General features: G+C 43.9%; 1 protein-coding gene across 1 annotated transcript in view; it reads left to right on the top strand.

The window, feature by feature from the left end:
- SEC23IP (SEC23 interacting protein) overlaps positions 1 to 24,737 on the top strand; it is a gene marked incomplete at its 5' end in the record, with an annotated part of 63,651 nt that extends 38,914 nt beyond the window's left edge. Inside the window, 7 exon segments of the mRNA XM_073595772.1 lie at positions 3,761 to 3,931; positions 5,708 to 5,863; positions 6,316 to 6,418; positions 6,502 to 6,684; positions 15,260 to 15,419; positions 21,725 to 21,817; positions 24,533 to 24,737. Coding sequence (XP_073451873.1) covers positions 3,761 to 3,931; positions 5,708 to 5,863; positions 6,316 to 6,418; positions 6,502 to 6,684; positions 15,260 to 15,419; positions 21,725 to 21,806 — 855 coding nt within the window.
- Positions 24,738 to 25,528: the final 791 nt, after the last annotated feature.

Below are 25,528 nucleotides of genomic sequence, written 5' to 3'. Positions count from 1 at the left end.
AGGTCCTGGCTTTCTTGCGGCTCAGAGGCATCTCTGTAGTCGCGTACCTGGACGACCTACTCCTGTTTGCTCCTTCCCCGGAGCAGTTGTACCAGGATCTTCAGGTAGCAAGAGACAGCTTAGAAAACCTGGGATGGCTCTTGAACCTGGAAAAATCCAGTTTGGTTCCGGCCCAAAAGGTCACCTTCCTGGGCTATGTACTGGATTCGACAAAACAAAAAGTGTTCCTTCCAGCAGAAAAAATCCAGAAGGTGGACAGAGCAATATTACTGCTCCAGGGCAGCAGTCAGATCTCAGTAAGGAAAGCAATGTCAGCACTGGGCTTACTGACTTCCGCGCTTCCGGCAGTTCAGTGGGCAGGGCTGCACTTTCGCCCCCTACAGCTGTTTATTCTGAGTGTCTGGGACCACAGTCCAGCATCTCTGGACTCCCTTATATCTGTGCCAAGTCAGGTCAAAAGGTCCCTCTGGTGGTGGAGGAAAGGGTCCAATCTCTCACAGGGCCTGGAGTGGGTTCTTCCAGTGTCCATAACGGTTACGACCGATAAGAGCGGCACAGGGTGGGGAGCACACCTAGATTCCAAGATGATGCAAGGCACCTGGGAAAAAGAAGACGCAAAGAAGTCCTCGAACTGGAGGGAACTGAGAGCAATAGAGTTGGCTCTCAGAGCTTTTCAGAGAGAACTCCTGGGGCAGCATGTGAGGGTCCGTTCGGACAACTCATCAGCAGTGGCCTACATCAACAGGCAAGGGGGAACCAGGAGCAGATCCTTGTGGGGTCTGGCAGAATCCATCCTCAGGTGGGCCGAAGGGAGCATTCTCTCTCTCTCTGCAATACATCTGAAGGGGGAGCAGAACCACGTAGCAGATTTTCTGAGCAGAAAAATGCTGAAGGAAGGCGACTGGGTCTTGAACCAGGACATCTTCGAGATGATTACTCGGAAGTGGGGGGTCCCCTCCATGGATCTCTTCGCCTCAAAGGCGAATACGAAAGCTCGTCTGTTCTTTTCCCTAAACAGATGGGACGGAGCAGCCGGGGTGGATGCACTAGCTCAGAGCTGGCGTTTCTCAAAGTGTTATGCCTTCCCCCCTCCCGTAATGATTCCAGCAGTTCTGAGAAAATTTCGGTCAGAAGACACAACCCTCATTCTGATCGCACCACACTGGCCAAGGAGGCCGTGGTTCTCCCTCTTGAAGAGTCTGACAGTGGAGCCTCCCTGGATTCTGCCTATCCGGGAGGATCTTCTCTCTCAGGGTCCAATCTGTTGCCCTCAGGTGGAGCGATGGAACCTCGCAGCGTGGCTACTGAGGAAGAATTGCTAAAGGGCAAAGGTTTCTCGGATCGGCTAGTGACAACTCTCCTAAATTGCAGGAAAAGAGAGACGCAAGCCATTTACCTAAAGGTGTGGAAACGCTTTAACAGTTGGTGCACAGAAAGCTCCTTCCATGTACGAAGTTCTGTAGCAGTATTAGAGTTTCTGCAGGCAGGAGCGGACAAAGGATTAGCCCTTAGCACCTTGAAAGGACAAGTATCGGCACTAAGCGTTTTCCTGGAAAAGCCGCTAGCTATAGATCCTTGGGTAGCTAGGTTTTTTAGAGCTTTAGGCAGACAGAGGCCTGTTAAAAGTTCCCCATTCCCAGTGTGGGATCTTTCCTTAGTTTTACAGTCTCTTACAGGGGATCCTTTTGAGCCATTGGAATCCTGTACCTTGAAGTTGATCACCCTCAAAACTGTGTTTTTGGTGGCGATCACCACAGCAAGGAGAGTAAGTGAACTCGAAGCCCTTTCTATTAGGGCGCCTTTTTTTCAGGTTTTTCCGGACCGTTTGATTTTTAAAACGGATCCGGCCTTTTTACCAAAAGTGGCCTCTAGTTTTCATAGGGGCCAGGAAATTATTTTACCTACCTTCTGTTCGAATCCTGTGAGGGAACAGGAGCATATTTTTCACAAACTGGACGTTAGAAGGTGCGTCCTTCAGTACTTAGATAGTACAAAACAGTTTAGGAAATCCGATTCTTTTTTTGTATTGTTTTCAGGGGCTAGGAAAGGGTTCAAAGCCTCTAGACGATCAATAGCCAGATGGTTAAGGTTGGCCATTAGCCAGGCCTATGTGATCGGGGGTTTGGAGCCCCCGGAGGGTATTAAAGCACATTCCACCAGGGCAGTGGCAACTTCTCAAGCAGAGTGGGCTGGTGCTTCTCCGGAGCAGATCTGTAGAGCAGCAACGTGGTCCAGTTTTTCCACGTTTTGTGAAGCATTACAGATTGGACCTGCTGTCAGCCAAAGACCAAGCCTTTGGGCGTAAGGTGCTGCAGGCAGTAGTCCCTCCCTAAGGTAAGGTGCTCGCTTATCCTCTCTATGGTGCTGTCCTGAAAGATGAATGGGGAAAAACGGAGTTACTTACCGGTAACATCCTTTTCCAGGAATCTTTCAGGACAGCACTAGTACCCACCCAGGTTTTTGATTATCTATGAGAACTCATCGCATGAGAACGTCAGGTAAGATAAAGATTTGTATGACGTATTCTTGTGTCTCCCCAGCTGGCCGGAGGAACTCGTGAAGAACTGAGGGGCCGTTGGGAGGATGAGATTTAAATATTGAATTGGAAGGCGGTGTTTCCTAAGAGGGGAGGAGCCGGTGTCTCTCTATGGTGCTGTCCTGAAAGATTCCTGGAAAAGGATGTTACCGGTAAGTAACTCCGTTTTTTTTGAAGGAAGACATGGATTTTGTATGGCCAGCATAAGTGACAGCAGGCGCAGGGAGCTTTTTATCAAGCCACCTGCCTATGACAAGGGAGTCTGTCATACATAATATATTACTGTTCTGTCTGAAAATCTGCAAAACCGTCTTTTTTTTTTTTTTTTTTTTTTTTTTTTTTTTTAAGGAAAAAAATAAATAAATAAATAAATTTGATCTGAGTCAGATGATATTTACCAGATTCAACCTCCTAATAGTATATACAGTATATCTCTTCTAATAGTATATACAGTATATCTCTTCTAATAGTGTATATATAGTATATCTCCTCTGTCTGTTATTCTCAGAGAGGATTAGAGATTTTGCTTCCTAACCATATAGTTGTTTTTTTATATTTACCACTGCATAGAGAGATTTAAGAATAAATTGCCTTTTATTTTAAACTTTACATAGTAACTAAATTATACACCACACTTTTTTGTTGAGGTTGTTATCCGATTAATCGTAACAATCGGACAACTAATCGATTTATGGAAATAATCGTTAGTTGCAGCCCTAGTATGTGGAGGGGAGCATTAAGGTGTTACTAAACCCAGGACCCTGCATTCACTATATCTGGTCTCCCACAGTACACAGAACATGGAAATGCAATTATTTTAGTAAATTCTAACTGCTGAATCCCTTTTTTTCATCAGCAGTATATGCTTTACTACATATATATACTGATTTTACTGTTGTGGGTTTAGTGACAATTTAAGCCTCTGTCCCCACACTACTGTGATGTGATTTTGATGCAATTTGCAGTGCGATTTATGTAATGTGACTTTGGTTGCATTTTGGATGTGGTTCGTATTTTCTGTTGGGCCAAATCTCACTATAAATTGCACCAAAGTAGTGCAGGAACCTTTTCCAAAATTGCACCGCACTGAATTGCATTGATGTGAATGGGCACCATTGAAAATAAATGTGATTTCCATTGTCACACTCAAGTCATATTTGAAATCACCCTAGTGTGAACCAGGCCTTACATCTTATCATTTTTTTTTTTTTTTTTTTTTTTTAGGTCGAGAGGAAAGCCACAGCAGAGAAGAAAACATTTCAGGCCCAACCAGAAAAAAGTGATGGCTTCACTACCAACAGCAATCTAGAGCCAGAAAAAAGAAAACTGCCAGTGGGAGCTTCAGTGTCCTCCATACATGTCAATTATGAACACTTTGAGACTGGAACTGGACAGGTAAATATTGTCTTCCTCCTCTGCTCCTTTTGCCATACACTTTGCAGGCAAAATGTAAAATCTTCTTTAAAATGATTGTAAAGATAGAAGGGTGTGGGTTTTTTTTTTTTTTTTTATCCTAGTATGTTCTATGCATTTAAGAAAAAAAAACTGTGTGTGGCAGCCTTCCTAAGCTTAACTGAGCCCCATCTCGATCCAGCGATGTTACACGGGAGACTTGGCTGTCCAGGATTCTCCCTCCTCATTGGCTGAGACAGCAGCAGGCAAAATTGGCTCCTGCTGCTGTCCAATTAAGGAGAGAGAGAGAGAGAGTGAGAGAGAGGCTCGGGTGCCCCCATAGAAAGCTGCTTACTGTGGGGAAACTCGGCAGGAGGGAGGGGCCAGAAGCACAGAAGAGGAGGATCCGGGCTGCTCTGTGCTATTCTACACAGAGGAGGTAAGTATAACATGTTTGTTAATTTAAAACAAAAAAAACAAGACTCTAATATCACTTTAACTAAAACCATGTAGTGCAAAAGCCTGCTTAACTGGAAGTAAATTTAAAGAGAAAAATGTAGACTTCACACTTTAGTTATCTGGTAAATGTAAGGGAAATTGCACAATATGAGTTACAATTGCATAGCCACCTATATACAGATCTGCCTAGTAATATTCTCAGGGTCACTCTGATCTGCGTGGTGTCACCTGGGGGGTGCTCTGATCTTGTACACGGTCATTCTGGGTCACTCTGACTTGTACATGGTCCTTTGGGGCCCTGAAATCTATAGGTAATCCTTGGGGTCATTGTCATCAGTACCCGGGGCCCCAAAGCGCAGGGGCATACCTAGAGCATTTGGCACCCGGGGTGGATCTTATATCTGGCACCCCCACACTCCCCAACTTTAAAATGTAAAAACACCCCCAAAAATGTGTGTTGTTTTTTTCAAGAATATTTATTGCACAATTTTCACTGCCCCCACCCCCTGTCTCTCTAATCACAGTGCCCCTTTTACTCTCTGCCTTCCCTGCACAGACCTACCTTTTGGCATAAACAGATAGCGAATTCTATTAGCAATGTGTTTAAGTAAGAGATTGCAGACATACTACAGGAGATGGTTAGACCTTGAAACGGACATGATGCACAAGCTGGCTGGAGAGTGCGAATATGATGCACGAGCTGGCGGGAGAGTGCGGACATGATGTACGAGTTGTACAAAATATTTTACAGCGCACACGTACAAGAATGACATTTCCTGCAAGGCTAGTTAAAAACACCTGAACATATTCAAAAAATAGGGGGGTTTGGTCACACTATATGGTCATATAGTGCTAAGCCCACTTACTGTTCCAAAGTTGGCATGCGGACATATTTTTTAAGGGTGACCGCTGATCCACCTGCAGATACCAGACCGGGAGCCTGTCGCGGCCCCACAACCCCTGCCCTATGGCCAGTCCGGGCCTGCCTGACAGCCCGTAAGCGACGTGGCATGACACCACCCTCTGTTGGTACGCCGCTGCCCTTCTCTGTACACAGCCCTCAAGGTCTCATTTGTATGCAGCAGTTCGGGGTCCCTTTTTTTTTTTTTTTTTTTTTTTTTTTTTTTCCTATCTGTACGTGGGTCTTCAAGGATAGCTCTGATCTGTATGCGGGCCTTTGGAGTCTCTTTGGCTTGTATGTGGGCCTTTGGGCTCTATCTGATTTTGTATACAGGCCTTTGGGGTCTCTGTGATTTTGGGTACTGGCCTTCAGGTTACGCTGATCTATGCAGTAAGTGGATCTGTTCTCCTCCTTTTCAGGTATCGGTGAGGTATAATCTGCTGGATTTTGAGCTGGTAAATTTCTTTGCTCTTGGCTCTCCTATCGGGATGTTTTTGACTGTCCGGGGACTGGATAAGATTGATGAGAACTACAGACTACCTACCTGCAAGGGCTTCTTCAATATTTATCACCCGGTAAGTTCATCTTGGAGACAGCAGGGGGCACAAGGTCAGTATGTAATTTTTTAAATTTTGAAGCTGGAGAATATTTGATATTTTAACTTGTGAAAGACAATCTCTACACTGCAGCACAATGGCCAAGTGGAAATGAGCAAAATTAATCTAAACCATTGCAGTAATGGTTTTGCCAGCAGGTGGCACCATGTTCTGGCTGTTCTGGAGCTTCTGACACATTGAGGTTGATTTGATCACTCATATAAGGCAGTAGTATGTTATTCTATGAGGTGTAAATGTGGCTGCTGTTGATCCATGGTTTTTATGTTGCTGAGTATCTCTCTGATGTTAAACAAAAATTCTAACCATGCTGAGTATATGAACTCTACAATAGTACGTATGTTCTCTGTAGGGAGGAGATATGTGTACATTGGTCAGTACCAGTGTTTATATGATGCGTATTTCTCTGTCAGTTGGACCCCGTTGCCTACCGGTTGGAACCAATGATTCTATCAGATCTGGATCTGAAACCTGTTCTCATTCCACATCACAAGGGGCGGAAGAGGCTTCATCTTGGTGAGTATTTAGGTCTGTGTTCAGTCCTTATTGGTAATCGGAGACCTACAACATTCCATCTGACCTGTGTATTTGTCTTTTAGAGTTGAAGGAAAGTCTGACCCGTATGGGGTCCGATCTGAAACATGGATTCCTCAGCTCTTTGCGCTCGGCCTGGCAGACACTGAATGAATTTGCCCGATTTCACACGTCTTCTACTCAGCTGCAGGAAGAACTAGAGAAAGTTGCTGATCAAATTAAGGAAGAAGAGGAGAAGCAGGTGGAAGGTGACCTATGCAGAACCTTGTTGAGCGTTGTTAAGCTGGCTATAGATGATTGTCTGCAGGAAAGGGGGGGGGGAGAAGTCCACCATCAACCCAAAGAAAGTGGATGGAGGAATCCCGCCTGTCAGCAAATTTGTATTCAGACAGCGGGTCTCAGCTGTCAGAATACACTGATCAAGGGCTGCAGCTGCTGATGGTCAAGTTTTCCAACGTTCCTGTTTGACAGAAACTGATCAGCTTCTATCAAACAGGAACTTATGGACTATTGCCAGAGATTTTTATGGACTCCATTATAATATATGTTCATGGGGTCAGCCAGATTAGATTGTGCGCCTACTTTTTTTTATTTTTATCAAACGGGGATGACCACAAAAGATGGATTTTGATCCATATATAGCTAAGTTTAGCTTCTATAAATGATTTTCAGCATAACCAGGTAGAAAATGTAAGATCACTGAGAAATAGTAAACTCAAAAAAAAAAACTTTAGAATAGTGAGAACAACCTTCTTCCCTTTTTTTTTTTTTTTTTATTTTTTTTATTCTGTAATTTTAATGAAAACGACAAATCCTTCCTTCAATTGAACCAAACGTGTTTTTCAGCACACATTTTTCTATTTGTACAAGAATCGGTGTGTGGAGGGGGCTGGGGCATTGAAATGGGATAGAGGCCTGTATCAGTGCATTGTTCTACAGCCCTGGCCAAAAGTTTTGAGAATGACACAAATATTAATTTTCACAAAGTCTCTGCTGTTTCAGTGTTTATGAAGGCAACTTACTCCAGAATCTTGTTGTGAAGAGTGATCAGATGAATGGTAATTCGTTGCAAAATCCCTCTTTGCCATTAAAATGTAGTTTGTCCTCCAACAAAAAAAAATTTCCATTGCATTTCAGCACTGACACCATGTCAGTGATTCTCTCGTTGACACAGGTGTCAGTGTTGACGAGGACAAGGCTGGAAATCACTCTGTAATGCTGATTGAGTTAGAATAACAGACTGGAAGCTTTAAAAGGAGGGGGGTGTTTGAAATCATTGTTCCTCTGATAACCATGGTTACCTGCAAGGAAACGTGCAGTCATCCATGGCTTTGCACAAAAAGGGATTTACTGGCAAGGATATTGCTGCTATTAAGAGTGCACCTAAATCAACCATTTATCGGATCAAGGAGAGAGGTTCATTTGTTGTGAAGTAGGCTTCAGAGAGCCCAAGAAAGACTCAGTAATGGCAGCAGGCAGGTGTGATTACATCTACACGCACAGTGAGGAGAAGACTTTTGGAGGATGGCCTGGTGTCAAGAAGGGCAGCAAAAAAGCCACTTCTCTCCAGGAAAAACATAGGGAACAAACTGATATTCTGTAAAAGGTACAGGGATTGGACTTCTGAGGACTGGGGTAAAGTCATTTTCTCTGAATTACCTTTCCGATTGTTTGGGGCATCCGGAGAAGAAAAGGTGAGCGCTACCATCATTCCTGTGTCATGCCAACAGTAAAGCATCCTGAGACCATTCATGTGTGGGGTTGCTTCTCAGCCAAGGGAGTGAGCTCACTCACAATTATGCCCAAGAACACAGCCATGACTAAAGAATGGTACAAAAATCTCTTCCGAGAGCAACTTCTCCCATCCATCCAGTTACAGTTTGCTGATGAACGATGCCTTTTCCAGCATAATGGAGCACCATGCATTAAGGCAAAAGCCATAACGAAGTGGCTCAGGGAACAAAACTTCAAAATTTTGGGTCCATGGCCAGGAAACTCCCCAGTACTTAATCCCATTGAGAACTTGTGGTCAATCCTCAAGAGGCAGGTGAACAAGAGTAAACCCCACAAATTCTGGCAAACTCCAAGCATTGATTATGCAAGAATGGGCTGCCATCAGTCAGGATGTGGCCCAGAAGTTGATTGACAGCATACCAGAGTGAATTGCAGAGGTCTTGAAAAAGAAGGGTCAAGACTGCAAATATTGACTTTCTTTCTCGAACATCACGGGACACAGAGCCACAGTAATTACTGATGGGTTATATAGGTATCACTGGTGATTGGACACTGGCACACCCTATCAGGAAGTTCAACCCCCTATATAATCCCTCCCCCTTGCAGGGATACCTCAGTTTTTACGCCAGTGTCTTAGGTGATGGACGTGTAAAGATGTCCTGTGCTGAGCTCCAAAGGGAATATCCTGATATCCTATACTGGGGCAAGCCAGGCGAACCGGATCCATTCAAAGTGTCTTTTCATGGCCGAATTGAATGGTACCCGGGCCTTGTGTCCGAAGAAACGAGGTTTTACCCGTAATGCTTCTCTTTTTAGAGAGCTGGACCCCGCAGATCAGAAAATGGCTTTAAACTTCCTAATTTCTGGCGAGGTGCTTTACGGTCCCAGAACTGTTGGATCCCCCTACTGATGGGGGCCCCAGTCTCTGACGTTTTTTTCAAACGGAGCCCACCGTGAGAGGTGAAGATTGGGTCTGTGTAAACAGCACCCTGCGGCTGGATAAGGTAAGAGGAGATTCCACAGAATTTTTGAGTTCTAGTGGCTTTTCTCCTTTAAGGTAAATGCATGCTATGCCTATTGTGACCACCGGGGGCTGCCAAGAGCACAAACCTACACATGCTGACTCTGTCTCAGGTGTTGTAATCGCTGTTTATGTCCCAGCGTATCAAGCAGGCTGCAAACAGGTAAGGTGGAAAGGGGGATTTCTCATGTTTGAATGTTCCCCCCCAGGCTAGAGAGGGGCCACAGGGGTCTAGAAAGGGGTTATACCACCCGGGCTCTGCGGCCTAATGGCCACCATCTCTCAAGATAGCCGTTCAGGCAGATCTTGTTACCAGCCTCCCCCCCCCCCCCCAATCCCCAGCCTTTCTCCGGAAGCATGACAGGAGAGTCGGCAGCGCGGGAAGCGCTCGTTTTTTTCAAAACTCGAGGGGGGGGGGGGGGCGGTAGAGGAGGGGGCGGGACGTCAGCACAGGTGCTTAGACTCCCACTCAGGCCAGCTGCAGGCTATTGGAGGCACTCTGTACAGGTGCACACAGCCTTCTGAGAGACACAGAGCTGACCGTCGCATGTAAGGTGGGACACAGGCATTCTCCTAGGCAGCATTTACTGAAGTAACACCAGACCTGAGCATTGGGTAGCAAGGCTTTTAGCCAGACTACATCGCTCAGCGGGCAGTGTTCATTTGTATACCTCACACCTTGTTGCTTTGCACTATGGGTAGAAGAGGTTCAAGCACCCCAGGAACCAGAGACACTAGGGGATCTCGTTCAGGTTCTGAGGGCCCCCTGTCGGCAGCATCCTCCCCCCCTAAAGATGAGCCAGGGACGGCTAGCCAGGGAGATCCATCGGGGTCAGGGGCTACACCTGCTTCTGGCACTTCAGCCCCTGTATATATTACACAAGAGGTTTTTTCCTCAACCATTAATGGTCTAGAGGAAAGATTAATGGCCGTGATTACGTCTTCACTCAGTGGAAGAAAACGCACTAGGCTTTCCTCTGTTCCCCAAGATCCTCAGACAGAGGAGCTCTGGGATAAAGGAGATGAATCCCTTTCAGAGGATCGGGATGGGATGGATGATTCCTCTTCGGAGGATTCAGGTGGAGAGGGACCCTCTGCGACTTCCCAAGAGGAGAAAGTCTTAGTGCAGATCCTCACTGGATTGGTCCGCTCCACATTTAAGTTGCCCATACCTGAAACTGCTAAAGAATCCTCTTCTGCTTTGGGGTCACTGAAACCTTTCCAAGCAGCACATGCTTTTCCTGTTCATACTTTACTTGAAAAGCTTATTTATTCTGAGTGGGATCACCCAGACAAATGTTTTTTTCCGCCGAGAAAGTTTTTAACACTTTATCCGATGGAAGAAAAGTTTATTAAAATGTGGGGAATACCGGCTATTGATGCCGCCATTTCCTCCGTAAATAATAGCCTGACTTGTCCTGTAGACAATGCTCAGATGCTCAGGGATCCTGTAGATAAAAGGATGGAATCCCTATTGAAGGATGTTTTCTCCTTAGCAGGATCAGTGGCCCAACCTGCAGTAGCAGCGATTGGAGTCTGTCAATACTTAAGAGACCATGTTAAGCAGGTCATCAAAGTATTACCTGAACAGCAGGCCCAGGGGTTTGCTAACCTTCCAGCGGCCTTATGCTTTGTGGTTGACGCCATTAGAGATTCTATCGTGCAAACCTCCCGTCTTTCACTGGGGTTGGTGCATATACGTAGAATCCTATGGTTGAAAAATTGGTCAGCCGAAGCACCATGTAAGAAGCTACTGGCTGGGTTTCCATTTCGTGGTGCAAGGTTGTTTGGAGAGGACTTGGATAACTATATCAAGAGAATCTCTTGTGGGAAAAGCACTCTCTTACCTGTCGAGAAGAAGAGTAAGCGTCCCTCTTTCAAACGGACTCTTTCCCCAGCGCCGGGGGCTTCAGCCTCCAGGCAGTCTCGACGGCCGCCTCCATCGGGGTCCAGAGACCAGAGTCAACCCCAGGGACAAAAGAAGTCCTGGGGAAAGAAGATTACTAGGCAAAACACTAAGACCTCTGCATGAGGGGGCGCCCCCGCTCACTCGAGTGGGGGGAAGACTGCGACAGTTCTCAGAGCTCTGGCACGAGGACTTCCAGGACAGATGGGTAGTCTCCACAGTAACCTTAGGGTACAAGCTGGAGTTTCAGGAATTCCCTTCTCCTCGGTTCCTCAGATCAAATGTTCCCAGAGACCCAGAGAAGAAGCAGTCGCTCCTTCTAGCGTTAGAGCGACTTTTGTCGCAGGAGGTCATTATGATAGTTCCCGCAAAGGACCAGGGATTGGGCTTCTATTCCAACCTTTTTACGGTCCAAAAGCCAAATGGGGATGTCAGGCCCATTCTGGACTTAAGGGATCTGAACCGATTCCTAAGGATTCAATCCTTCCGCATGGAATCAATTCGAACAGTAGTTCCCACCCTGCAGGGAGGAGAATTTCTGGCATCAATAGACATCAGAGATGCATATCTGCATGTGCCCATTTTTCCTGCTCATCAGAAGTTTCTGCGCTTCGAGGTAGGAGGGCGCCATTTCCAGTTTGTGGCTCTGCCTTTCGGCATAGCCACTGCACCTCGAGTGTTCACAAAGATCTTGGCTCCTCCTCTGGCCAGATTAAGGGCTCAGGGTATAGCTGTCATAGCATACCTAGACGACCTGCTCTTGATAGACCGGTCGGTAGCCTCTTTGAATGGAAACTTGAGGACCACGGTCAGGTATCTAGAACACCTGGGTTGGATCCTCAACTTAGAAAAGTCTTTCCTAAAACCAGTAAGAAGACTGGAGTATTTAGGTCTGATTATAGATACAAGCCAGGAGAAAATATTTCTACCCCAGGCAAAGATCACTGCTTTGAGAGAGCTGATTCTGACAGTAAGGATCAAGAAGGGTCCCTCAGTCCGCCTTTGTATGAGGCTACTAGGGAAGATGGTGTCTTCATTCGAAGCAGTTCCCTATGCTCAGTTTCACTCAAGAATGCTGCAACACAGTATTCTGTCGACCTGGAACAAGAAGGTACAGGCATTAGACTTTCCGATGCACCTGTCGCATGCGGTGCGTCAGAGCCTCAATTGGTGGCTCATACCCGAAAACCTGCAGAAGGGGAAATCCTTTCTACCGGTTACCTGGACGGTGGTAACAACAGATGCCAGTCTGTCAGGTTGGGGAGCAGTTCTGGAAGAGCTGCTCAAAAAGAGGTGAACCAGATCTTAGTCTGGGCAGAGATGCCTGTGCCATGCATATCGGCAGTTTTCATCCCTGGGAATAGAGAATTGGCAGGCGGACTATCTAAGTCGCCAGCAGTTACTTCCAGGGGAATGGTCTCTGCATCCCGACGTCTTTTGGGCCATATGCCAAAGATGGGGGGTTCCAGATGTAGATCTCTTTGCATCCCGATTCAACAAAAAGATAGACAGATTTGTGGCAAGGACAAAAGATCCTCTTGCATGCGGGACGGATGCGTTGGTGATTCCGTGGCATCGGTTCTCACTGATTTACGCATTCCCGCCTATTCTGCTACTACCACGACTCTTTCGCAGGATCAGGCAGGAAAGGAAGTCGGTACTTCTGGTGGCCCCCGCTTGGCCCAGAAGGACTTGGTATGCAGAAATAGTAAGGATGACGGTGGGTTCCCCGTGGACCCTACCGGTACGCCCAGACCTGTTATCTCAGGGTCCAGTGTTCCATCCTGCCTTACAAACGCTAAATTTGACGGTTTGGCTATTGAGACCCACGTTCTGAAGAGTCGTGGGCTCTCAGGTTCTATCATATCTACCTTGATTAATGCAAGGAAGCCAGCTTCCAGGATGATTTATCATAGAGTCTGGAAGGCTTATATAACCTGGTGTGAATCCAGAGGTTGGCATCCCAGGAAATATGTCATAGGTAGAATCCTTGATTTTCTACAGATGGGATTAGAGATGAAGCTGGCCTTGAGTACCATCAAGGGCCAGGTTTCTGCTTTATCAGTATTATTTCAGCGGCCACTTGCTTCGCATTCTTTGGTCCGAAACTTTATGCAGGGGGTGATGCGTCTTAATCCTCCGGTTAAAGCGCCCCTAAACCCCTGGGACTTGAATTTGGTCCTGGCTGTGTTACAGAAACAGCCTTTTGAACCAATAAGTCAGATTCCTTTGGTCTTGTTGACAAGGAAATTAATTTTTCTGGTGGCCATCTCTTCTGCTAGAAGAGTATCAGAATTAGCAGCCCTTTCCTGTAAGGAGCCTTATTTGATTATACACAAGGATAGAGTGGTACTACGCCCTCATCCTAGTTTTTTACCGAAGGTGGTTTCTGATTTTCATTTAAACCAAGACATTGTTCTACCTTCCTTTTTTCCAGATCCCTGTTCTCTGGAAGAGAGATCTCTACATTCGTTGGATGTAGTAAGAGCAGTTAAGGCCTATCTAGGGGCAACTACTCAGATCCGCAAGACGGATGTTTTGTTTGTGCTGCCAGAGGGTCCCAATAGAGGACAGGCAGCGTCAAAAGCTACCATTTCTAAATGGATTCGACAGTTGATCATTCAAGCTTACGGTTTGAAACAGAAGATTCCTCCGTTTCAGATCAGGGCACATTCCACAAGGGCTATTGGTGCTTCTTGGGCAGTGCATCACCAGGCCTCTATGGCTCAAATCTGCAAGGCCGCAACCTGGTCTTCAGTTCATACATTCACCAGATTCTATCAGGTGGATGTGAGAAGGCATGAGGATATCGCCTTTGGGCGTAGTGTGCTGCAGGCAGCGGTACAGGGTCCTCAGGTCTGATTGCACCCTACTTGGTCGTGGTTCCCCCCCCTCAGGTAGCATTGCTCTGGGACATCCCATCAGTAATTACTGTGGCTCTGTGTCCCGTGATGTTCGAGAAAGAAAATAGGATTTTTAAAAACAGCTTACCTGTAAAATCCTTTTCTTTCGAAGGACATCACGGGACACAGAGGTCCCGCCCCTCTTCTAATACACTATATTGCTTGGCTACAAAACTGAGGTATCCCTGCAAGGGGGAGGGATTATATAGGGGGTTGAACTTCCTGATAGGGTGTGCCAGTGTCCAATCACCAGTGATACCTATATAACCCATCAGTAATTACTGTGGCTCTGTGTCCCGTGATGTCCTTCGAAAGAAAAGGATTTTACAGGTAAGCTGTTTTAAAAAATCCTATTTTTTGCATAAACTTCATGTAATTGTCAATAAAAGCCTTTAACACTTATAAAATGCTTGTAATTCTACTTCAGTATAGTAACCTCTGACAAAAAGTTCTAAAAACACTAAAGCAGCAGACCTTTGCGAAAATTAATTTTAATATTTGTCATTCTCAAAACATTTGGCCACGGCTGTATAATATACCTTTTTGCCCTTTTAAAGGAGTTGTAAAGGCAGAAGGTTTTTTTTTATCTTCATGCATTCTATGCATGAAGATAAAAAGCCTTCTGTGTGTAGCAGCCACCCTAATACTTACCTGAGCCCTATCTCTGTCAAGCAGTGTCCACGAGTCCCTCAGCCATCCGGGACTCTCCTCCTGATTTGCCTGAGACACAGCAGCGGCACCATTTGCTCACACTGCTGTCAATCAAAGTCAGTTGGCCAATCAGGAGAGAGAGAGAGGGGTTCGGTGCCAAATGGCAGCTCCCTGTCTAAATGGACACATGGGGGCACCCGAGCCGAGCTGCAGCATAGCAAGCCGCTTGCTGTGGGGGGCACTCAACAGGAGGGAGGGACCAGAGAAGAGGAGGATCTGGGCTGCTCTGCAAATCCACTGCAACAGAGCAGGTAAGTATATTATGTTTTTTTTTTTTTTTTTAATAACAAACAAGACTTTACAATCACTTTAAGGATAATGTGGGCTCCGGTGTAACCTGCGGTGCTTGGCTGTCAGTTTTGACTGCTGGTCCATCTCTGTTTATCGGGATCCAATGTCTGCTCTCTTAAATATGCCGGCTGTTAAACTGACACCAAGACCTGCAGACTGCACTTTTCTCCCCATTCCCTTTGCGGTGCTGGGGCTATCTCTGCATGATAGTTGATAATATTGATCAAGCTCTTCGTTTTTTATACTTTTTCTTTCAGCCGAGAAATTTGAAAATACAGAGATCTGCAGAGAAGAGGACCTGTCCATTAAGATTGGCATGTTGAATGGTGGCCACAGAATTGACTATGTTTTACAAGAGAAGCCAATTGAAAGTTTCAATGAGTATTTGTTTGCCCTGCAGAGCCACCTATGTTACTGGTGAGTATTGCATGTGATAAGAAGCTTCTTCTCCAGCACATAACACTGGCAGCCAGCAGAAACTCCCTTCTCCCAAAGCTTTTATACATGTGGGGGTCTCTGTGGCAAAGATTTGCATGGAACCCGCACATAGTATCGTGGTGCCTTGGCAACATGTACCTGCAAAAAAATGTGCATTTATTTTTTTTTTTAACGTGAACTTCTCCTTTAAGAATTAGGGTTTGCCATTTTCTCTCTTAAAGGGGAGTTGAAATTGAAAAATCTAGATGACATCTGTATTATTTAATTTATAAACTTATTGACATATTGCACAATTTGCTTAACAATGCGTACCTTTAAAATTACCCTTACTCATCATCTTAGCTTCATAAAGCCATGTTTAAATGACCCATCCTAGGCTGAAGGAGTTAGGTCACTCATTCTTATTGCTTGCACTGTTGTTTCTTGACACGCCGTTGTGATGCTTAGCAGTTTGCAATGGGTTCTGGTGGACCTAGTGTCCCCATTACATATTGGGAGAAACAAAATTGCAGCGCTTAAAAAAAAAAAAAATCAAATAATAAAGTCCATATAAAGTGCAGTGCTCCAAAATCAAATTCTTGGTGAAAAGATCAAATGGTCCATAAAAGTGCAGTGCTCCTTTTTTTTAAATGTGCAAAAATAGAAGAAATGGCCATTCGCCAGACGAAGATGCTGTTTCAATCAAGAGAGCAGCCCACACACTTTTTGTAATACAATTCAGATGTAATTCATACAAGTTCATGTCTGGTGTGAAATGTGGTCACTTTCTCAAGATCATATGCTATCAAATCCAGACATTATAAACAGAAAAATCTTATAGTGTAGTATTTAGTAAATATTCGGTGGAACAGTGAAATAAATCACCCCTGATAATAACAAACTGATGAATCCGTGTGCCACTCTGCCTTCCCCACATAAAATGCAAACTCACCAGAGGGAGTATATAACCATGCAGTATGCAGCCCGCTTATGGTCAACAGATCTTTATGAATGGATCCAGACAGTGCCTCCGATATCCTCTAAGTCCAGGACTCTCAATCCTTTTAGGGGACACTCAGCCCTTCACACCACGAAATGATACCAATAAGCAAAGGAAATAAGGTATAGTGTAGTAGTTTTTATTAAAGCAGCTTAAACACAATACCAGCCAGATAAACTGCTAGTACACAGAAATATATGAACAAAATGCCGCTTGTAACTCGCATACAAACGCCGCCATGCAGTGGTGTATTTAGGTTTTGTGCTGCCCTTGTGCACCCTCTAATTTAAATATGACCCACCAATTCCTCTCTGTACATTAAAAGTGGATACCAAGGGCAGCCTCATCAGTACCCAATAAGGGTCTCCAATTGCTTTCTAATCATACGAAATTATGTGAGCAGACTGCAGTTCCTCTTTAAGCACCTGTTCGCATCGGGCCGATTTGACAGCAATGTCATCGTCCAAATTGGTGCGATGCTGACTTTGCGGCGCTGTAATGATTCCCAAAAGTACTTCCTGTACTACTTTTGGTGATTTTGGGTCCGATTTGTATATAGACATTTGTGCATGAACCCACACAGATGTCTGTCAAATCGCCCCCCAAAGTCGGATTGCAGTGGATGTTTTCTGACTACCATTTTCATACCTTAGGAGGGTGCCTATTAGACTGTTACATGTATTTGTTAGGGAATTTATGTCTTGGTTCTTTATAAATGTTAACATATATACTGATCAGCCATAACGACCACTTACCAGTAAAGTAAATAACATCCTCTCTCATCTCGTACAATGGCATTTGAAAGTGGGTGGGATATATTGGGCAGCAAGTAAATTTGTTGTCCCTGAAGTTGATGTGTTGAAAGCAGAAAAAAAATGAGCAAGCATAAGGATTTGAGCTACCTTGACAAGGGCCAAATTGTAATGGGTAGACGACTGGGTCAGAGCAACACAAAACTTCAGATTTTGTGTAATGTTCCCGTTCTGCAGTGATCAGGACCTTGAGGGAACCAGCAACAGGGTCATGGGTGGCCAAAGCTTATTGACGCATGCAGGAAGCCAAGGCTGGCCCGTGTAGTCTAATCCAAGACGAGAGTTACTGTAGTTCAAATTGCTGAAAAGCTAATGTTGATTCCGATACAGAGGTGTTTGGACATACAGTGCATCGCAATTTATTGCATGTGGGGCTGCATAGTCGCAGACCGGTCAGAGTACCCATTCTGACCTGTGTCCACAGCAAGTGAGCATTAGAACTGGACCATGGAGTAATGGAAGAAGGTGGCCTCCTCCAATGAATCATGTTTTCTTTTACATCACGTGGATGGCCAGGTGCACGTGTGTCACTTACCCGAGGAAGAGATGGCACCAAGATTCACTGTGGAAAGAAGGCAAGCCAGCAGAGGCAGTGTGATGCTTTGGGCAATGTTCTGTTGGGAAACCTTGGGTCTTGCCATTCATTTGGATGTTTCTTTGGAGTCCATGTCTCGAAGGGTAATGGCTGTTTTGGCAGCAAAAGGAGGACCTACTAAATATTAAGTGGGTGGTCATAAAGTTATGATGAACATAGATAATTTACTACATAGTAAACATTCAGGTGTGGCAGTGCAGCAGTGGGGTCTTCTGTCAACATAATGTTTGGCAGTAGGGGTCCTACACGGCATTTGTTTAATTGTCGGCAGAGATGTTTAACCCTTAGCTTTTTACATGGCATGGGTTGTGCCTTTTACATGGACTTCCTATGTATATGTTCTGGATCTTTGCAAGGTGTCCCTGAGTTCCCCCGGGACATGTACCTGTGTTGAGGCAATGGGGTTTTCTTTATCTATTTTTGGATACAGGCAGTCTGAGTCTTCTGTACCTATTGATACACTGTGATGGTTTTCTTATTTGCATAAAGAAAGATTTAAAAAAAAGTTACACTATAAGCCCTTTTGTAGGTCATGCATGGTATGGATTTAGGCTACTGTCACACTGTAGCCACTCATGTTGGCGCTAAAGCACCGCTAGGTTTATCAGCACTTTACCGTTGTTTTCAGCCGCTAGCTAGGGGTGTTTTGGTGATGCCTAAGTGCTTTGGCAGCGCTGCCCATTCATTTCAATGGGCAGGGTGTTTTGGGAGGGGTGTATACACCCCTCCCAAACTGCCCCAAAGATGCTGCTTGCAGGACTTTTCAGAAAATCCCGCAAGTGCACCGCCCCAGTGTGAAAAGTCACACTGAAATGAATGGGGAGGTGGTTTTCAGGCGTTGGAGGCTATTGTCTAGCGCTAAAATGCCTGAAAACTGCATCAGTGTGAAAGCAGCCTTACTTCTTGTGTTCCTCCAAAGTGTTAAAGTGATTTTGCGTGTGTTGTTTTTAAAAAAAAAAAAAAAAATAATAATAAAAAAAAAAGTCATACTTGCTTCTGCTGTGCAGTGCGTTTTGCACAGAGTGGCCCTGAACCTCGTCTTCTGGGGTCCCCGGTGGCTCCTCCCCCGCATCGTATAAGCCCCTAGGAGAAGTGCTCTCCCGCAGGGGCTACCTTGCGGGTGTGCTCCTGAGTCCAGCATTTGCGTCCATAGACACGAATGCCACACTCTGCCCCGTCCCCCTGGCGCCTGCGTTATTGGGATTGATTGACAGCAGCGGGAGCCAATGGCTGCGCTGCTATCAATCTATCCAATCGAGAGCCGAGAACCCCGGGCAGAGGAAGAGCATGTCTCTGCTGGGTGAAATTCCAGGGCTCAGGTAAGTAGAAGGGGGGGGGGGGGGGCACCAGGTGTTTTTTTTCACCTTTTTAATGCGTAGGATGCATTAAGATGAAAGAACACGAGGGTTTGCAACCCCTTTAACCTCTTTCATGACTTCCTGTCTACATGTTGATTTGCAGAGGTGTTAAACATTTTTATGTCTTGTAGTGCATGGCAGCACTTGTTTTGGTCTAGTGTTGCAGCCAGTTATACTGTAAGCTCTTTGTAGGTCATGCATGGTACTAATGTACTTCTGATGTTATCTGTCCTATACTACAGTGGTAAAGAGATAATTCACTCAAAAAAAAAAAAGAAAAATCCCATAGCTGCTGGCTTTTAATAATCGGACACTTACTGTCCAGGGATCCAGCGCCCTCCTCACCCCAGTTAATGTTTTCAACACTGAGAGCTTTGCAGGGGATGTGTGGTTCTTGTGTACTTTTTTTGTTGTTCTCCGTCTTAGACCACAGTTTTCAACCTCTACATGACTTCCTTTCTAGTTGATGTGGTAGTCTATTGACTATAGATGTTTAGAACCGTTCGATTAATGTCCCGGTCTTGTGCTACAGCACTTTTTTTGTAATGCTGCAACCACTAACCCTAAACCGTGTGTTTTTGTGTTTTTTTGTTTTTCCCAACAGATGCTGCAGCACAGAATGTTTTTATTCCTAATGCTCAGAATGCATTACGGTGAAATGGCCTTAATGCTTTATAACCGCTTTACTTTTTTGTCTGTTTCAAACTGATACAGTGCCTTAAAGTATTCATCATACCCTGTGAAATTCTCCACATTTTGTCATGATACAACCAAAAACGTCAATGTATTTTATTGGGATTTTATGTGATAGACCAACACAAAGTGGCACATAATTGTGAAGTAGAAGGGAAATAATAAATGGTTTTCAGGTTTATTTATTTATTTATTTTTGCAAATATATGAAAAGTGTGGTGTACATTTGTATTCAGCCCCCCTGAGTCAATACTTTGTAGAACCTCCTTTCACTGCAATTACAGCTGCAAGTCTTTTTGGGGATGTCTCTACCAGCTTTGCATCTAGAGACTGACATTTTTGCCCATTCTTTGCAAAATAACTCAAGCTCTGTCAGATTGGATGGAGAGCGTCTGTGAACAGCAATTTTCAAGTCTTGCCACAGATTCTCAATTGACTTTAGGTCTGGACTTTGATTGGGCCATTCTAACACATTAATATGCTTTGATCTAAACCATTCCATTGTAGCTCTGGTTGTATGGTTGTGGTCGTTGTCCTGCTGTTATTTGCAGCTATAACCACTTCATCTCTTCTGGGAAGACTGTTCTCAAGGTTTAGGAGTGTGTCTATGGGAATGTTTGACCATTCTTCCAGAAGTCATTTATGAGGTCAGACATTGATGTTGGACGAGAAGGCCTGGCTTGCAGTCTCCACTCTAATTCATCCCAAAGGTGTTCTATCGGGTTGAGGTCAGGACTCTGTGCAGGCCAGTCAAGTTTCTCCATCCCAAACTCACTTATCCATGTCTTTTATGGACCTTGCTTTGTGCACTGGTGCGCAGTCATGTTGGAACAGGAAGGGGCCATCCCCAAACTGTTCCCACAAAGTTGGGAGCATGAAATTGTTCAAAATGTCTTGGTATACAAGAGCTCCCTTCACTGGAACTAAGGGGCCAAGCCCAACCCCTGAAAAACAACCCCACACCACAATCCCCCCCCCTCCACCAAATGATTTGCACCAGTGCACAAAGCAAGGATAGATAGATTTGGGTGTCATCAATGTAGAGATATCGAAAGCCATGGGAGGCTATTAACTTTGTGACAAATGCGGGCATCAGACCCCTTGCCCTCCTCACTAACTCATGACAAAGGTCCAGCCGATCTCGCGCTGCGCTGTCACTTGCGTAACATTGCCATTCTCAGCTGCACCCGGCACTAAGATTTTCCAGCTTGCGGGACCACAATCTATGTGCTAGCAGCCTGGGAGTGATTTGTCACTGGGCAAATCAAGCAATTAACCCTTTAACCGCCACCACTGACTTTTACTCAGGAGTCAGAACTTTAAATATCGGATTTTATGAACAGTACAAAAATTCCATCTTATCCTTCGTACTCTAATGTCCCCTTTTAATAGTCCCAACATATCTGATTTCTTTCTCCATACATCTCTTACTCCAGTGTCGCCTCCCCAGTCCCAACATACCCCAAAAATGCTAACATCTCATAATTTACAGTCTTCTCACCTGTCCCTTCATTATAGAGAATTCATTCTCCATGCTCTGGTTTTAATGCTCTCTCATCATTCCCAACATAGTCAAGATTTCATCCTCTCTAATATTTTTATACTCCTCTCCTAACATAATGGAGTTACTTTTAAATGCTTTATCTAGAATTGCTGACTTGTGTAGTTGAACCCCACAAGGATTTCACTATGACTAAGACTATGACTATAGCTGCGTTCTATTGCGGCCCCGTTTGTGTGTGATTTCTTGGAATTGAATGATGTTTTTTTTCTTAACACCTTGGCCTATAGCATCATTTTACAGATTCTAAGCATCAGAATAGATAATCTTTTTTATCTTTTTCTAGGGAATCTGAAGACACAGCCCTTCTATTTCTGAAGCAAATTTACAAGTCAATAAATGTTCAGCCTGATCAGCTTTTACATTAAGCTGCATTAACGTAAGTCATTTCTTTATTGTGGTTTCCTTTATTGTAGTGCACTTCTGACAATACCGGCCGCCTGAAATTATGTAAATTTTTTTTTTCTTTTTTTCTTGGTATGCTGACAAAATATTTTGTCTTTATGCACATCGGTATGTTCACTGACGTATGCTATAGATAAAGATCTTTTGGCTGTCGTGGTGGTTTTTGATATCTTACTAAAAATATCTCTTAAATGGTAACTACACATTTGTGCAATTAATTATAGCAAATTAAAACAAATAAGTAAACAGTGGCGCTGATATTGAAATCTAACAATCAATACTGTAACATAAACAAACCTAAATGAAATGACAGCATTTTTGGATGATGTTATTGCTGTAATGCTTTATATAAATATTTTCTATGGAGAAGCTGTCGAGTTGCCGGCCTGTACTTTTTATAAATGAAATAACACCCTGTGACAAGTGAAAGTCACTAAGAACATTAGTGATAGAAGTGACACAAATTAAAGTCCATAAAATAATCCAAATTTTGACTCCAGGACTTCAAAAATATTTTTCTATAGCAGTTGTAATATTCCAGATCTTCCACCACACTGCATGTGAAAGTGCCTCTGCTCCCCTTAAGAAACGCACTCACCGGCTTTAGGTGCCTTGCACTCTCATGCTCGGCATATGCACTTTTACCTAGGGCTGGGGAAAAATGGATTTAAATCTTGAATCGAGTTGAGAGGTCAAATCAATTCAAAATTTAAGCAAATCGATTTTTTTTTTTTTTTTTTTTTTTTAATTTCACCGCGCCAGTCCTAAAGAGCTGCGGGCAGGAGTTTTTGGGTGAGGCCGCGGCTTCAGCTTAGTCTGCGAGGCCGGACGCCGCGAACTAGGCCGAAGCCGCGGCCTCACCTAAAAACTCCTGCCTGCAGCTCCTCAGGACCAGCGTGGTGTCCAAAAAAAAAAACACGATGTGAATCAAGTTTTTTTCAAAACAATCGCAGTTTTTTTTGTTTTTTTTTCTTTCGAAAATCGCCCAGCTCTACTTCTATTCTCAAAGGGTTAAATCATCCCGATATCCAACCGTGCATATGGAAAAAGATCTCTCCACATGAAAATAAAATAAGTACTCCAAAAGTGTGACGTTTAAAACAATTTTTAATGAATAAAAGCAAGTCTTCAACTATTGCACTCACATAGATCCAAATAAAGTAAGCATAAAAACAATCTTCCTGTTATCACATGATCTGAGTCAGTGAGGGGGAGATACAGATCATACACCGCGGGTCCGCAGTGACCACAATCTACCATCACTTGCTGATAACAGGAAGATTGTGAGTCGAAATTTTAGATTATTTTATGAACTTTAATTTGTGTCACTTCTGTAACTTATGTTCATAGTGACTTTCACTTGTCACAGGGTGTTATTTCATTTATGTTCGTTTGTTACGGTATTGTCATATTTCAATATCAGCGCCACTATTTACTTTTACATTTTAGGTAAAGGGTAAAATACAGTCTTCGTTTAGATTTATTTAGAGTAGCAGCTTTAATCAAATCTCTAAACTTTTTCCTAGGGGCGCAGCGGTAGGGATTCAAGTGTGGGCATGTTAAACTTGCTGACCATCAGTTTGACAAATTTAAAACAATAGCCTAGCATATACAATTGCTACATATTCAGTCATATTGTAATCTACAGTATAACTTTAGGCAAAACTTCTTCTTCTTTTTTTTTTTTTTCTTTCATTTTGGGTAAGCCCTTCTCCCTCCTCCCTCCTCCCTCCTCCTCCCTATTTTTCTGGGGAGACAACCCAAAATTTGGGATTTTCTTTACTTTTAATGATAATTTAAGGATACATAATTATTTGGGACTTTACATGTACATCCTCGGGTATAATAAACACTGACCACTTATTTTAAAAGCAATATTACATAGATTTAGTCAAAATATTACACACTATCTTAAGAGATTTGTTTTAAAAAAAAAAAAAAAAAAATTGTCACATTGGTTGCCCAGGATGATATTGTCCTGGTCTTTTCTGTAGCCAACGCTTTTCGCGGACTGACCTGCTTCGGCAGGACCCCGGATCCCATTACATACTGTGGTAATGTACAAGAAAAAAAAAATTACAAAAAAGACAATTAACCACTTCAGTCCCGGAAGATTTACCTCCTCAATAACCAGGCCATTTTTTACAATACGGCACTGCGTCACTTTAACTGACATTTGCGCGGCTGTGCGACACTGCACCATTACAAAATTTACGTCCCTTTTTTCCCACAAATAGAGCTTTCTTTTGGTGGCATTTGATCACCTCTGTGGTTTTCATTTTTTGCGCTATAAATAAAAAGACTGACAATTTTTGAAGAAAGAACTATTTCTAACTTTTTGCTATAATATCCAAAAAAATAACGAAAAACTAATTTCTTCATTAGTTTAGGCCAATATGTATTCTAATACATATTTTTGGTAAAAAAAGATCGCAATAAGCGTATATTGATTGGTTGATAGCGTCTACAAAATAGGAGATACGATTTCTGGCATTTTTATTATTCATATTTATTTATTTATTTATTTATTTTTTTTTACTACTACTACTACTAATGGCAGTGATTGCCGCAAACCCGCTAAAGATCGCTGGACAGATCGGACACTTTTTTTGGGACCAGTGACAATTATACTGCAATCAGTCTGTCTGTTTTTTTGCTTCTTCTTATTTATTGAATTGCTCTGTTGCAGGTGCTGGTTGCTGATCATGCTGCATTTCTGAGATTTGAAGACGTGTTTTCCTGGTTCTTTTTGGAAAGGAGCCGGCCATCTATGAATGAACGGCACTGTGATCATAGTTTTATCATATAACAAAATTCTATTATTGTGAATGAGCCCAATCTTGTACAGAGCATAGATAATTATTTTACATGAAATAAAGGCTCAATCTCTTACAGCCTGGAGAGTTCAGTTCTCTGTGTGCAACATTTGTGTATACTGCTGGTTTTATCTGGTCAGAACACAATGCAGTCTAATTGTAACATCATAAATGGTGTTCAGTTTACAGTCAGATATGTGTTCGGAAATATTTTTTGCTTTACTCGGCCACCAGATTCTCCCATTTTAGGCCAATTTATTTTCGAGCAGAATTAAGAGACCAAATATGGAGTACAGGATGTCCATGCCATGTCTGGTGCCTGGTTTTAGTGATTGCGGGTCTGAAGTGTGTGCCAGAATTCCAGGATTCCAGAGGAGCTGGTACATAAATTAAACAAACCTTTAGCTATTGCCTTCAGTCGCTATTCCAGGTTTCAAAGCCAGTGTGGAATCTGATTGCAATGGTTTAAAGATCTAGTTTAGCTCAAATGTTTCCCACACGAGTCCTCTTGTACCAGCACCAGGTCCTGCTTTCTCTACACTGGGGGTCAGCAACCAGTAGTTCGCAGGTGACTGGTAGATCACCATCCGGGCTTGCTTACCCACCATCCCAGAGCATCAGAGTGCGGTGCGGAGGGACTACTTGTAAAGTTGGAGCTGTAGTAGGGAGACGTTGCCTTCTCTGTAGTGCCGGCTCCTGTCCCATGCAGAGTGATGCCAACTGCACTCCACCTCTTATCCCGGCTAGCGGTGTGCAGAGTGGTGCCAGCAGCAGGAAAGAGGAGATCTTCAGGTCAGTTTGAAGCAATACACTGGGCATAATAGTATAGGGCTACTTTCACACTGATGCACTGCGGTTTACCCACACCA

Source organism: Aquarana catesbeiana, linkage group LG08, assembly GCF_042186555.1.
Source record: "Aquarana catesbeiana isolate 2022-GZ linkage group LG08, ASM4218655v1, whole genome shotgun sequence".
Lineage (NCBI taxonomy): Eukaryota > Metazoa > Chordata > Amphibia > Anura > Ranidae > Aquarana > Aquarana catesbeiana.
The sequence above is the reverse complement of the archived record's forward strand: the minus strand, read 5'-3'. Positions and strand labels throughout refer to the sequence as shown.